This window comes from Chaetura pelagica, unplaced genomic scaffold (assembly GCF_000747805.2).
Source record: "Chaetura pelagica isolate M959 unplaced genomic scaffold, ChaPel_1.0 scaffold101, whole genome shotgun sequence".
Lineage (NCBI taxonomy): Eukaryota > Metazoa > Chordata > Aves > Apodiformes > Apodidae > Chaetura > Chaetura pelagica.
The window spans coordinates 662,305-678,547 of record NW_009952564.1 but is presented as its reverse complement, the minus strand read 5'-3'; the positions used below and the strand labels follow the sequence as shown (position 1 = coordinate 678,547).

The 16,243-nt window shown below is 36.4% G+C and overlaps 1 protein-coding gene across 1 annotated transcript in view; it reads left to right on the top strand.

Moving 5' to 3' along the window:
* EPHA3 (EPH receptor A3) overlaps positions 1–16,243 on the top strand; it is a 206,558-nt gene that overhangs the window by 40,127 nt on the left and 150,188 nt on the right. Inside the window, 2 exon segments of the mRNA XM_009993327.1 lie at positions 15,910–16,229; positions 16,231–16,243. The exon segment at positions 16,231–16,243 is cut by the window's right edge and continues 307 nt beyond it. Coding sequence (XP_009991629.1) covers positions 15,976–16,229; positions 16,231–16,243 — 267 coding nt within the window. The 5' untranslated portion in view covers positions 15,910–15,975.

Genomic DNA, 16,243 nt, shown 5'->3' with positions numbered 1-16,243 from the left:
ATTTAAATAATGGAGTTCTGTGTGTTACGGTTATCAGCTTCCTACATTCTTCATCTCATTTTCTGCTGTTGTAAGCTGTAAGTGACATATGGGGTCCAAGCTGTAGTTCTCATTTCCCAAAACATTGCTAATTTGGTTGTTGGCTCTGGGACATGTGAATATGAGACAACTATGAAGTGTGCTTTTGAACTTTATTCCATATCAGTAAATCTGTATTAGTAGATATATTTCATGGGTTATAAATCAGTAGCAACACTGAATTTGTCCTGTGGCTTGAAGCACATTCCAAGATTTTTTCATGTGACAGGTTTCTCTGTAGGGCCCATCCATCTTGTAGGAGAGAGTTCCGATTCCAGCAAAGGCAAGAATCTTTGACAGCTCAAGTTCTCTGTTAGAAATGTATGGGCTTTGAATTTCATTCTCGCAGCATGTTCAGATGGACACTAGGAAGCAAGTAGCTAAAGCTGAAGATCCAAATGACAGTTGCCTACATATGGTATCTTTCCTAACCAAGTATATTAAAATGTAGTTTTAATCTTTTGGTTTATGGGACTTCAAAGACTAAACTCATATAGAAAGTCTGTGATAGTCTTATCTCAGAGTCCTGGGATTGAGTCTTCTTTATCAGAAGCATAAATAATTTGACACAGTTCCTGACCTTTGGGCAGGAAAAGCCCAGGAGAATGAGATAGTGTGAAGGTTAGTTTGTCTCTCATCCTTTGAGCTGTTATTCACTCATAACTGTCGAGGTCATTGTCAGGACAGTATGGAAGACCATATGGTTGCTACTACGGGGCTATCTTGTCAAATAGAGGATGTCATTGTATTCTGGTTCTGCGTAAACTTTAACCTCTGGAGCCATAATTCCTCAAAATAAATAAAACAGTGAAATCTTTGTCTGTTTTTGGTTTTTTTTTTCCCCTCTGCGCAGTTACAAACACAAAGAACAGAGCAATCACATTTATTGATACACGTTCCTAGCAAGCTTTCATTTATGTTTAATACTGTGGTTTGTGAAAAAAAAACCAAAACAAACCCAAAAACCAAAGTAACAACCACCCTCTCTCCTGGGCAGTCCTTTTCATTTTGAGGTTATCACAGTAAGTAATCAGTGTCTTACTGAGAGCGGTGCAAGGTTAACTGTTTTTTTAACTACAGGACCTAGAAGTGAGGCAATTTGAATATTGGAATACAAAACCAGCAGTGCCTCAAATGTATACACAGGGTCTTATGGAGGAATTCTTTTAGTAGGATTATAGGTCGAGAGTTTGTGTTCCTGATTATGTCTGTCAATCTTCCTCTCAGTAAGTATAGAAACACATCTGTATAATGGAATTTAGATGTGAGGCTTCTGTAAAAGATGACAATACTGTTGCATGTCTGCTGTTCACAGGAAACATTTAACTCCTCCTTGGGTTTAAAATGACCTGTGAATGAGGTCTACTGAATGGATGCTGTGCAAGACGTACATAATGTGAACAACAGACTTTTTTCAATGGGTTTTGTGTGTTTGTGAACTGTTTTATCTAATAAGCTTCCATTTATCCAAGACTGAATCTGATTCAACCTGAAAGCTGCCCTAGTGGCCATAGGACTGGCTAACTGTTTTATTTTTTTTTCTTGATGTAAAACTACACATTCCCCTGACATGCTGACTGTTTTTCAGTTCCCAGTGTGTACAGTTTGTCACATAATGAACTGAGACTTTGTAGAAAATGGTGTATCTCCAGCTTATTGCTATGGTAGAGAACTGTGAAAATCAGCTAATGCCGTTGCCTCTCTGGTCTTTGGTTAAAGTCCTGGTGTAGTTACTTCTGTTTATTCATCTTCTATTAAATTAGGCATGAGTTTCTCTTTCATCCCTGGCTTGACATATGAAAAGTAATTGTTTAATCATGTTTTATAGCCTTGAGAAATTAAGAGCAACTTAGCCAGAGGTTGGGAAGATATCTGGACTATCTCTAGAATTCCCAGTCCAATTACTTTCTTCTTGTTGAACTGAAATAAATTTATCTTTAGAAAATATGAAATGTCAAGCTATGAGTTCCTGTATTAAACATATTTTCCAATTAAAATAATTATGGAAATATGAGTATAGAACTAACTCCCTAATTGCCTGGTGAAAAAATTAATTTACGTAGAATTACAGTAAAAATACAATATTATAATTAGTCTTTTGACCCAGCCATTGACAATAGAATAATAACCTTTTTTGGGGTATTTTTAACTTAGCCTCTTAAGCATAATGACTCTTCTGTGATATCAAAATGTGCTTAACTTTCAAGAACCTATGTGATACTTAGATTTAAGAAGTAATACTGGTACTGTTGTTTTTGGGTTTTTTTTAATTACTGTTTTCCCAGTGCTTTCCAAGCAAAGGATTGGAGCATTGTTATACTTTTTCAGTTTATCTCATAACTATTTCTGGCTTATCCCCATTAAAGGAAAGGTATGATTGCAGAGACAGGTTTTCTGATGTTTCCTTTAAGAAAAGATTGTGTGTGTTGCCTTTTACAGAACTAAAAAGGCCAACCTCAGGAGGAAGAGAATTTTTGTTTTATTGGTGACTTGTAGGAAGATAATAATATTTATTAAGTATTTAATGTATTTTGTTAATAGTAGAGCTGTGGATTGCCCTTTTTTTTACCCTGTTGCCACAGGTCCTATGAGTTAATTCGGAGCTGTTGTTGAGGGCCGGTTTAGTCCTTATCTGCTGTTCAAGATTGCATCCAGTGGTGTGATATAAAAGGCAGTTACCATGTTGAAGGCCACTGATCCTGAAGCTTTTCTTAGAATCTGTGAGGCTGCTTGAAAAGGGGGGCCAACTCTTTGGATATGCTTACCCTCTTGAGGTGAAGGGAAGACTACTAGACTCACCAGTAATCTGCTGCACTGTTACTTCAGCAATGATGTAGCAACCTTGTGAACCTCAAGTCTGCTAGAAAGCTGGAAATAGGAACTTGAATCTCCGAGCATGTCCATAGATGTTATGTTTGCATTCTCAGGTGCGTTGCACTCACCTTCCCTTTAAAATGGAGTTAATCTGTTTGTGAGAGGTAAAGGTGTCCTACACATGCATAGAAGCATTGCTCATGGGAATAAGTATCACTTCTGGACTGGATGGTATGGTCTGACTGAGTTCTGGAGTCATCCAGCACTTTTTATGGAATGAATAATGAACTACCTCCCCACCCCAGAAACTTGTGCTGTGTCCTGTCTTTCTACCTCAGCACACTGTCCTGAACGATTTATCTTTATTCATGTTGTGTGGAAAACACTGGTTGAAGGCTACATCAGTCTCAGAGCAGCTGGAGTAGTGATGCCTGGTATTTTTTTCTCTTCAGTTTTGCACTTGGAAAACAAGTAAATATTGTTTGGATTAAATAAAAAAGACAGCTATGTAAAATTTGCTCCGAACTCTGCATCCATCTTTGGTTTAATCATCTAAGAGCAAATCAGATTTTCTATTGGGAGGTATGTATTTGTGTTACTTGTCCTTGTGCAGTAGTACTGCCAATTATATTTATTAGCCCTAAATATTAAACAGCTGGCAGGATTCCTTTGTATATAAATAAGACATTTGAGACCTGGAAGAATGCCATTCCTAATACAGCCAGCTGGTGCTTTTTACAGTTACACTCAGCACAACACTACTGAATTTCATTGTATGTTCAGTGTTGTATTAATGACAATAGGAGAACATGAAGTGGTTTGGGATTTCTGTAGGAAATGCCTTTGTGTAAAAATACATTGTTTTGAAAGACTGGCTATACCAAGGAAATACTATATTATGCACCTGTTTTGTGCATTTTGATGTAAATACTTTTATGTTTGTGTTTGGTTGCCAAATTCAAAGCAACAAACTGCAGAGGCTTTTAAAATGTGAATTTTTAAGTGTTCCTCTGCCACAAATGTTTTTCACTTTCTGTGCAAAGATGATGTTTTCTTATTTAAGTAATGCTGCTGCTTCTGAAACCCTTTGCTAATGTGCTAATATTTGAGGTTTTGTGATGGGTGGTTTTTTGTTTCTTTGTTTTTGTTTTGTTTAGTTTTTTTGTTTTTGTTTTGTTTTATGAAGGCATGATTGAATTCTTGTTAGAGTCCAAATAATAACTAAAATAATAGCTAATATGTCTACCTACTATTAATTTGTTCCTATTCTACATATTAGAAAACTGAGGCACAAATGTGGGTAAGGGGTATCTCCAGGTTTACCTAACCAGTGAACAGTTTGGAGAACTGGCTTCTTTACATTCTGCAACTACTGTCTTTTCTTTATAAGGCTTTGCTGTCCGTACTGGCCTGGCTACGTCCAGAAGTAGTGCTTTAGGGGAAGCAGAGGATAACGTTGGAGGACCTAATGCTTTTATTTGTACTATTATTAAATATTAATAGGAGCTTACTGTTATGAGCCACTTCGCTGGAAGTGTTATGTCTAACATTAAGTGTGAAATTCTCTCTAATCATAATTACTGAAGACACAGTTTTTCCATGTCCACTACTTGGGACAAAATTCTGCTTGCTGAAGTACATGTTATACTAAACAGCTGCTTATTTCTGTCTCTGAAACACCTACACTTAAAGGTTGACCGTTACCTACTCTGTACAATAGTCATGGATGAAAGGAGTTTAGATGTGACTGGTAGTTCAACCATGAAGAGTGTTGGCTGCATTGAGAACTTCCCAGAAAATATGTTTAACCTGTGAGATAAGTAAAATTTAAAACTGTTTCTCCAGGAGGCATGCAGCCTAAAGAAAAAAAGAAAAAAATTGTAAATGTTTTGCTTGTCCAAGCTATCAATGGACATTGGAATGCTGGATTTAGATGTCTGTTACAAGGTCAGATGTTTTCCCCATTGTAGTGACCTTTTTACCCCACTGTGATTTAGAGGATTTTGCTTGCAGAGCGGTGAGAATCAGCTGTCCTTACAAGTTTGATGATGAGGTACTCAGCCGCCTAGCAATAAGAGATAGGGAAAAAAGATAGCTTTACTTATCTTTGTGCAGTTTGGTTTGCCAGTAAGTCTAGTTCTTCCATGATAAGGTGTTTTCTTACAATATTGTGTGTTTAGTACCTATAGCAGAGTAATATTTACCTTTTAAACCCCCACTTATTGTAATGTTTGTTATTTTACTTCCCAGATGCAAGGTCTTTAAAAACTAAGAGGCATTAATGAATGCAGGACTTTTTGTTGTTTTTGTTTTGAGAGAGAAAGAGAGTCATGCTTTATGTTATGTGTGTATTTGTTATGCTTTGGAAAAATGAGATTAACTTAGAAAGATATTCAGATCACTGTGGCAATATATTTTGTGCTGTGGGTAGCAGTGGATTCAGGTCTAGTAAGTAGAGGGGGAAGGTTCTTGTTCTTTCTGCCCTCCTTCATGTCTGGTCTTATTTTCTAACCAGGCTATGATTCTATAGTCACATCATGGGATACGGTTTCTCTCCAGTCCCCTGTACAGTCATGTGCTGGGAAACACATGTTCTGTTCAGGAGGATAAGGTGAGCTTCCTTTTCTTTAAATCAATAAATAATTATATTTAAAATATATATATTTGTGATTTTTTTTCTGACTTTCACTATTTTGGCTTTGCTTATATTGAAAGAAGATAATATGAAAAACAGAAAAAATACTAGATAAGAATTTTCCATTAGATCCATTAGATTGTTTTAGTTTATTTGGGGTAAATTTTGAGCTGTGCGTAGTGTGGCAAAAGTCTCACTTTTTGTCAGCCAGATTTAATACCTAGGTACTCTTGATTTCCCCTGAGCTCTTATCAGATGAGAAACTAAGATTTTTGTCTTGGTTGTGATTCTGAAACTATTTTGCTTAGTTATAAGGAACCACCAACTTTTAGGCTGAAGCCACATAAACAAAGTCTTCCGAATATAATGATTTGCCATCAAGTCTGTTTCATCTCCCACAAATGTGAAGACTTCAGTGAATAACTGAGCAGAGGAGAAGAGCATAGTTGTAATACTAGGTGGACCAGGGACTGAATATTGTTGCATGTAATTTTGTACTAATGTATCCTTCTTTCAACCTTGCGTTCTCTCTAGTATGCTTATCTTCTGTCACAGTAGATTTTTGTAGTTTAACAGTTATGACTAGTTGATGTAAAGTCATAGACTACTAAAATAGCATGAGTATAAAGTGTACCAAATTCTGTGTCTTGGTAGGGTTTATATGCTGGTAATGATAATTTCACCGTGTAACTCAATTGGAAAACTCTTGCAATGCAACTTCTTTCATGTGCAACTTAGAAAAAAACTAACAAGAACTGGAGAGAGGCAGAGTACTAGCAGGTATTTTCATTAACTTTTGAAAATTTCTTAAACTCCCAAATCAGATCATTTTCTCTCCTCTGATCTCAGCTGATTGGTATTTATGGGCCTTGCATCAGCATCTTTGGTGACTTTATGAGGAAAGTGTTTTCGTATTGGTGAACTGGTCTGGAATGCATTTTTCTATGATGTAGTCATCACAGGGCTTTTGTTAATAACAAGCTTTCAGAGCTTGTGCATCCTGTTACTATTTTGTTCAACTTGTATATCATATGTAGCAAAGTTCCACCTTCCTTTTGGATTTGAATTATTTTATTTCTAGTCTCCAGCTGTACTAAAATGTGTGCTAATTTTTATTGGCTGTTTGATTTCCTCACTCCTTTTCAGAATTCTGGTGGTTGTTTATAGAAATCTCTCCTTGAACATTTTTTCTTTCAAGTAACTGAAAAAGTTCTTTTTCTCTCTATATTGACTGTGAAATTGCATAGGACACATTAGAATCGTGTTCAATGTATGTGAAGCTTGATCCTTTTAGTGATCTAAATTTGGTAATATTTAATGTTACAGTGAGAAAGTCAACAGAAGGTGTAAGTACTGAAACAAAGGAGGCATCTAAGTTACTCATCTTGTCTTAAAGTCCTGAAATCTGTTTCCCAAATGACGGCTTCAGCATGATGAAAATGTTTGAAATACTGGACAATATGTGATAGAGAAAGTGTTATACTGAAGTATATACATGTATATGTTTAATTATGATATAATTACCTTTTATCATACTAAAATAATTTTAGGTCAACTTATCTTATGGAAAGTTCTTTAAAAAAACTCCACGAACCAAAAAACCAATACAAATGTTATTTGGATAACTGGCAAATATTCCCATGCCTGAGGCTTTCAATCTTGGCCTGTTATGTTGCTTTGATATAAAGTTTGTCAGATGTTTCATACTTTAAATAGATTTTCAGTTAATTAAGATGACAGGCACAAAGCTGTCAGAAAATTACTTGTAGACCTTTTGGGTTGTTTTTTTTAAAGATACAAACGTTTGTGGTGGTGATGATTTGTCTCTTTTGTTGTGGTTTCCCTCAGCCCAATATTATATCTTTGTTTTTTAGTCCTTTCTGAAAGTCTTGCTTTTCATAAAGCATCTCTCTTTGGAGGTGGAGTTTTATTTCAATGTTCAACTCAGACTATGCACATACTCTTACTGTGTTATGGCAGATGTCCTTTGAGTGGAAGATCAAGGATTCCCAAGGCAAGTGTCAGATATATATCAAAAAGTTAATGAAAGTTTTGTATCAGGGAGGATAAATATGGCACATTTTATGCAAAGAGCACTGTGTGAGCCTGCAGGATGCTTACCTGCAACAGCTACAAATATATGAAACAATTTATTATAATACTGACTTGACAAAGATGTCATGGAACTGAATAGCTTTAGTTAACAATGTTTGCTGGTAGCACTTCTGTTTCCAAAATAAGAAAATTAGCTTAATGTTTGTACATTTCTGGAACAAAGAAATAGAATTGTAAAAGAACAGAAAAAAAAATATGTCGAATATTTTTTTATGTTGATCTCTTGTTTCCAATGGAAAGAACATTTCACTAGAAATGTCTCCTTTATGCTTGTACTCAGGACCTCTACTGAACTTTCTTTTGTAAAAAACCCATTAATTTAACATAAAATTAGTCACTGAGGAAAACACTAATTCTAACCAATATTGAGTAATATCAGAAATGCCTGCTGATCATTGATCTCAACACTTATAGGAATTGAACATGTATTATGTATCTTTGGAATATTTCAGCATTCCCAAATGTTGCATGAAACCCCCATATGCCTAACTCTGAACTCATGATGGAACATTTGACTATTGTGATTTTCTGTTCGCAAACATAGATTTTATTTATTTTTTCCACATTAAGACCTTAATGGAAATTCATAGTGCCTAGGCTAATCCTAGTTTTGAATACTATGCTTGGCTTGTTTGTGAAACCATTGCCTTCTTTTCTGCATAATCTTTGGAGCAAATGGAAACTGTACAGACATGTATGCATTGAAGTGTGTGTATATGCCGGGGAAATGAACATCCCACTTAATAGTTTTTGAACTCGGAGATGAATTTTAACAATTTCACACAGGAGCAAAGGTCTCCGAAGGCTTAAGTCTCTACAAGCCTTATGAAAATAAGTAATAGGAAAAGAAGAGGGAGAGAAACAGATGGCATCAATGCTTCCAATGAGAAAGAGACATTTTTTGCGCTCACCTTTTATTAGACATCAGAGTCCTTGTCAGAGACCAGACATGAGGCAGATTTGTAGGAAATTAGACTTAATGAATTTGGTTGCTCGAGGTTGTTTGTTTACCTCTTTTTATCATAATTGCTGGGCAACCAAAGGAGGAAAAATAAAAAAATAAAAAAATATTACTTGCCAGTTGGTATTCTGTCAGTGAAATGTTGCCAAGTTGCATGCACTGGCTATCTGAAAAGTGAGATTCCTGTCATAATCTTCTTTTTGTTTGGGAAGGAAATTGCTTGGATAAATAGCAGAAGGCAGGAAGTGCCTACATGGGAATACATCCTCTTCTGTCATTGCTCAGCAAGGCATAATAAATATGGTTTTTTTCTGCTGGCTGAAAACCTGTACTGAATAGTAAGAGGCAGTAGATGAGAGCAAGGTCAGTTTTCAGTATTAGAACAAAGAATATTTTTCAGGTAGAATTTTAGTGGTGGCTCTGCAGAAGCTTATATGAACACTTTACAGAAAGTGAAAAGCAATTACACTGACAAAAATATTAAATAATTTTAAAATGTATTTTATAAATAAGCACTGATTTGACTGCTCTGCTCAGCAAGGGTGGGACATCAAAGCACATGAAGTTGTTTTTGTGAGGTTTTGAAGTAATTTCCCTCAGTTACTATTTTTATGCTGATTTCCTAGCACTATTCCCAGTGTGTGTTCTAGCATGCACAGTGCTTATGTAGTTTAAGGTATGTTCCACCTAGCCACTATTAGAATTACTAGTTTATGTTAAAAGACAGTTGGAAATTACCTGAAATGATGTTCATACTGAATAATACCAAATACGTAATAATACCAAATTTTTATAAGCAAAATAAAATTGTAAACAAAATTTGTTAGACTGTTGTCTGAGATGTGTCAATGGAGCGTGGGTTCCATAGAGACTTTGAAAAATTATCAAACTCCATTTAATGTAGATGTTTGATAGTTTAGGAGTTTTATAGCAATATGACAGTGAAAAAAAAATAAATAGTTTATTGGAATAATTCAGTCACATTATAGGCCAATGGCATCCTGGGGTGCATTAGAAAGGGTGTGGTTAGTAGGTCAAGGGAGGTTCTCCTCCCTCTCTGTTCTGTCTTGGTGAGGCTGCATCTGGAGTATTGTGTCCAGTTCTGGGCCTCTCAGTTCAAGAAGGACAGGGAACTGCTTGGAAGAGTCCACTGCAGAGCCACAAAGATGATTAAGGGAGTGGAACATCTCCCTTATGAGGAAAGGCTGAAGGAGCTGGGTCTCTTTTACTTGGAGAAGAGGAGATTGAGGGGTGACCTCATCAATGTTTACAAGTATGTTAAGGGTGAGTATCAGGACGATGGAGCCAGGCTTTTTTCAGTGATGTCCAGTGATAGGACAAGGGGTAATGGATGAAAACTGGAGCATAGGAGGTTCCATGTGAATATCAGGAAGAACTTCTTTACTGTGAGAGTGACAGAGCCCTGGAACAGGCTGCCCAGAGAGGCTGTGGAGTCTCCTTCGCTGGAGACATTCAAAACCCGCCTGGACATGTTCCTGTGTGATGTGCTCTGGGTGACCCTGCTCTGGCAGTGGGGTTGGACTAGGTGATCTTTCGAGGTCCCTTCCAACCCCTAGGATTCTGTGGTTCTGTGATACGTGTTGAATTGTAAATCACGAAATAGCCTTCAATTTCTTCATGTAAACGTAAGTTTTTTTATAGGAATGATAAGAAGTCACAAAAGGTGAAGTATGCAACAAGAAGGATGAAAGAACTGAGATCAATCATGCTCTACTTTCCCATATTGAAAGGGAACTTTTTGGTGTGACTGCTCATGACATCCTAGGAAATGGCCTACATTCACTTCAGTACATTCTCTTCCATGAAGAAAGTGAAAGAAAAAAGAAGAAAAACAACGGGCAGAAGTCCACCACACTCTAGCTGGAAAAGAAAGTCTGTTCCAGAAAAGAAAATCCTTTCTGTCTCAACTTTTTCAGTCAGTATTGCTGGAGCATAAGAGTTAAATTGTCTCACTGGGAATCTCGGAGATTTTCCTATACCATTGAAATTACTGTTTTGTTTCCTGCCATTGATAAATGCAGCACCCAAAGCCTCAACACAGCCACAGCACAGCCTTAGAATTCCAACTCCCCCATCATGCTGCCATAAAATCCCTGACACGATTTTGTAAATATCTTTTGAAACATTGAATATAGCCTACCTATGGGACTTCTTGGAAGCTAGTCCTGTTGTTTCATTCTTCTGTTGTTTGGAACCTGGCTCCTTATTTCCAGTGTTGCCATGGCCAGGACTGGTAAATATCCATTAGTTTTGTAGCTGCATAGTACTGAAAGAAAGTTGAGACACCTCTGAAGTATAATCCGCCATGGACCAGAGTTACCCAAGTAATTGCATGTAATTGAGGTAAGAATTAAGTTTACGTCCCACCAGTGTCTGACTTAGACAGTGAAAGTGCAGAGCTTTCATACAGTTGCTCTGCCAGCATCTCAATAGATTTCTTTAATTTTTCATCCTGACTCCCACCAACGTGCTTCCTCCTCAGTATTATATAGCACTAGTTCCCTCCTTCCTGGCTCAGGTAACCTCGAGGTCTTTTCTAATTCCTGAGAAAGTGTCTGTGCCCGAATTCTCTTTGCAGTATTTTACTGCTGTTGGTGCTGTGTAGTCTGTCCATCTCCTTGTGACAATTTTTCCATCTTTTTGCTTATTCTTCTCATACCTTCTGGTTTGTCTTTTTCATCTGACTGGAAGACAAAAACATAAACTGTTCTTACTTTCTCTTAGCAAAGCCTCAGCAAAATGAAATTTTGTATAGGAAAATGCAGTATCCTCAGAAATAGATCTTTTTTTGAGGTCTGTTGGGTTTCTATTATGTCTAAGTTTGGCCAGCCATACTTTCTTGTTTAATGCTTTCTTTCACCTTGCATTACGTTCTTGTTCCTGCAGAAATATTAGTGATTGCATGGTTGCATATGATGTGCTGTGTAGGAGAGTTGATTGAATATAAATTAGCCCACCACCCCATGCTAGTTTTCCATGGGATGGTAATAGTTCTGGGCAGGTGAAGGTGGCCAGAGGGGAAGCTGCCACCACAACAGACTGGACTCGGTGCTTAAGGTGCAAAGCAGCATGTTCCTTTCTGCTGTCTTGTTGCCATATATAAACATGTACCTCACATCTGAAGTTTTGTCACAGTGGTTCTTATATCTCTATCTCATTATTCTCTTTGCATTTCACTGTGTTATTTCCTTTTTGACTGGATTCCTCTTCATAACTTTTCAGTATCCTATAATTTATTAGAACTACCTGTCTTTTGACCTGTTCAAGCCCTAGATATCCAGGTTTCTGCATACTTAGAATGCTCTTCTTTATTTTCTGTACTCTAAGATGAAAATACTGGTATTTATTGCAACATAGTAATTCTGGACTCTTTCAGCTGATGTACCCCCCACTTCCTGGTAGATCTGAATTCTCCTTGTGTTTAATATCTTAGTTTTTTTCTTTCTTTTTTTTTTTTCTTTTTTTTTCTTTTTTTTTCCCTCTCATCTCTGCATCTCTTTTGTTGCTTACACTAAAAGCACCTTTTCTGTAGCTTTTATTGTAAGGAATAATCTTATTTTTTACACTCTGCTTTTATGTAAGATTTGAAAATAAACTTTATCCTGTACTTATTCCTGTTTTTCTCTTTCTTCCTTTTTAACTCGTACTTTGTTGTTCTATTATTGCAGCTAGCTTTTTGGGGATATAGGTCAGAATGATGCCTGCACAAAGTGAAACTGTATTGACTACTGTAATACTGAGTAGGCTATGTGGCATCAAAGGAGGTTTATTTCCTGTTGTGACTTAGCCTCTTAATAGCCAGCATGTTTTTGTGACAATACTTCTGCAAATCTAAGGTCTACATTCTCAACTACTAAAGGTTTTTTGCTTATTGATTTTTTATCCTCTCTGGAATTATAATTGATTTCATTGCTGAAAAGAAATGCTGTGAGAGGCTTAGTCTTGTTTGGTTACTATCTGATACTTTGTTGTAAAGGCAGCAGAGTGGGAGGTGGTAGCTCTTCAAGAGCAATAATGGGAAAAGAACAAGAGGTGCTAAACCAGCATGACTTTGCATTAAAGAGGGTATGCATATTCTCACTTTGGTCTGAAGTGGGCATGGGTTTAGCATTTTGCAGCAGAATAACAATATAGAATTTTTTTTATTATGTGTGTTCGGAACAGGTTTGGTCTGTCAAGTCTTTATAAATGATGCCTTAAAAGACTGGTATCGTGGGATGCCCCAGGAACGTAACATATAAGGATTTACAGTGAAAGACTGCTGTTCTTCAACTGATCCCCTGAAATTGACATAGGAGCAATGGACAGTAGTGATTAAATAACAAAACATTCAATATTATATAAACCAACATGCATTTTGTTTCATGTCTTTCTTTACTTCATTCCATCCCTGGAATAAGAACTTATCTCATTTCTTTATTTTTATTTTTTAAAGAAAGTAATTTGTAACTATTGTAACTTTACAGAGCAAGTTGAACACATGAATTACAAGTACAGCAATAAAAATTTAAACAACTATAAATAAAGGTGTTTCAGAAACCTCACTCAGTAGAAGAAACTCATGGGTCATGAAAGGGAAATTGTCTTGATGTTCCTAATGATCTGTTTAGAATCAAGATCACTTGGGCATGGCAGTAGGATAATTTACTGAGCAAAGTTGCTATGTATGAGCAATGCAAATGTACTACTTGTTTTTTAGTTTGGTCATAGTAATTACTGAAGTCACAGACCTACTTGAATCGGGTACATATTCTGATTTTGACATTTCCTGTAGTTTCAGTTACTCATTTCACCTTAACTCTTTCTAAAGCAATAGCTGCAATCTCCATAATTTTGTAACAGCTAAAGTATTTTGGTGAAGTTAGTACCTGGTGCTTCTGTTCAGCAGCAGTTCAGCATTAAATGATAGGTTTGAAATTTTGTTGTTTATATAAGCGGAGTAACAGAGACTACAATTGTTTCCAAACAGTTTGGTCTTCTTTGCAACTTAATGAATTGATAATTGCATGTTGTAATATCTAGGTGAAGAACATAGTAGGGGTGCTGCCTTTACTGCGCATTTCATGCATCTACATTGTCATGGTCCGATATCGTTAGTAACAAACTGCCAGAGGTTAGGATGATTCCGTGACATTCCTCCATTTAGTCTTATGTGGGAGGAGGGAAGATCCTTACATTCATGTATACATGTTGGATAAGAAACTTCTGGAAAAAGAAAAAAGTACTATGAGACTTGTTCAGAAAAATAACATCGTCTGTGAAGATGTTTTAAATTCTGCAGTTTCCTAGTTTTGTTTCTGTCTCCCTCTAGACATGTAAAATATGTTGAACTCATAAGAAATTATGGAAGAGATAATAAATAGATCACTTACGAATCAGTGTGAGCTGCTTTAACTGTACATAAAATTATATCTCATTATGCAATCTAGTTTCATCCAGTTGTTATAACCGAATTTTTACTTGTCCAAGACAGACTTATAGTTAAATAGGTACATTCAGCTTCATGGGAGGCAATTACAGCATCTGAGTGGCTTTTTGCAACAGGACTAGATTATTGGATCAGAGGTTGACTTGTACAAGGACATCTCTCGGAGGATGGTACTCCAGTCAGTTTTGGGGATTTGTCAGAGGCTACCTCTTATGTAGGCAAGAGCCTGTCCTTGTATGATGGGCTGCCACCTGGCACCCAGCTCTCAGTTGGCCACGAGCTCTAGTGTAGTCACTTTGATTCAGAAGGTCCCTGTACTTCTAGCTCTTTGGCTGAGTAGCATGTTAGGGCTTGCAGCAGCATTTCAGCTGCTCTACACAGATTTTAACTCTGCTGGGCTAGTCAGGAAGAGATAAAACTTGTGTATAGTTAGATCTGTAAAGTGAACTCAAATAAACTTTGTTGCAATTAAAGGACCAATATTTATACTGCTTTTATCTATTGGTTTAATAACATGATTTAAAATCACATCTTCAGTGGTACTTTGATAATTTAATTGTACAGACCAACTCTTAATCATATCAAAACTTCCTTCAGTTAGTGGCTTGGGACTGAGAAATTTCAGATGTTACTCTGATGTGGACACTATTTTTTTTTTCCCCATTCTGTCTTTGTGTGTGATGCGAGTATGGTAAAACCTGGAAACAGTTAAAAATTCTGCACCTCAGTTCCTTTTTTGGTATAGTAGGAATAGTACTTTCTTAATGGCTGCTCTGCACTACCCCAAGGTCCTGCAGCAAAAGGTGCTTGTGTAAAATGAGTAATTGTTAAACTAAGATCTTAAATATGACATTGATGTGATTTGATTTTTGAAGGAAGATGGTGCTAGTCATCCAATCAGGGAGAAAGCAAAGTAAGATGCATCTTAAATCACTTCGTTGTATATGACAAATATTTAAAGTACCGCTGTGTGTATATATATATATATTTTTTTTTTTTTCCCTGTGATTTGCAAATATTCCTCTTCAGTGAGTATGACTTAAGGTAGGACTGGTACATGAGTATTTCACAGATAGGACACTCATTCCTTCCCTTGTCTGGGTCAAGTAAGTTTGTCAGCTGATGAGTGATGTAAAAAAAAAAAAAAAAAAAATAACTATATATACTTCAAAAACCATTTTAGTGTCATAGGCTTTATAGTCTGTGGAAGAATTAAGTAACCAAGATAGTTACAATAAATTTACAGTAATTTTAGTAACTCTGGAAACTGGGCTGGGCTTGACTGTTTTCCAGAAGATGTATATCCAAACAAAATCAATGTTCATGCTTTAAACAAATATATTTTGTCACATTTGATTGAGACTTTGCAGAATTTCAATGGGAGCCATTTGCTTTCACTTGGTGAGGTTTAAAATCTTGATTAATCTTTGAAATACAACTTGATTGTAACTGAAAATGTGATGGTGTTCCAGTGAACCTCTTCTGTTTGAGGCAAGTGCAGTTGTAGTAAAGACGTGTTGGGATCATTTATGAGGGGACAGCACTGCATTTAGTTTGAAATATCACAGATTTTTAGTAATACAAAACTACTGCGTCATCTCTCTCATACCACCTTGAAATAACTTGGTACAATCTGACTTCTTAATGGTAAATTCTGTGTTCATTAAAGATGTTTGTGTCTTAATAGGAAAAAAAAGTGCATGTTCAACCAGACTTTGTTGTCTGTTTTAGTGATGTCCAAGCTAAGTGATTTCTGCTTTTTCACAGCTTTTGTCTCTAAATGTGATTTTTATTGGTATAATCATTAATTTCATTTAATTAATTTCATTTTTCTCTTTTTTTTTTTTTTTTTTTCAGTGGGAAGAGATTAGTGGTGTTGATGAACATTATACTCCAATCAGAACTTACCAGGTGTGCAACGTTATGGATCATAGTCAAAACAATTGGCTGCGAACAAACTGGATTCCACGCAACTCAGCTCAGAAGATATATGTGGAGCTGAAGTTTACTTTGAGGGACTGTAATAGTATCCCTCTAGTTCTGGGCACTTGCAAAGAGACCTTCAATCTGTACTACATGGAGTCAGATGATGACCATTTGGTAAAGTTCAGAGAGCATCAATTTACAAAGATTGACACCATTGCAGCTGATGAGAGTTTCACCCAAATGGATCTTGGGGACAGAATTCTCA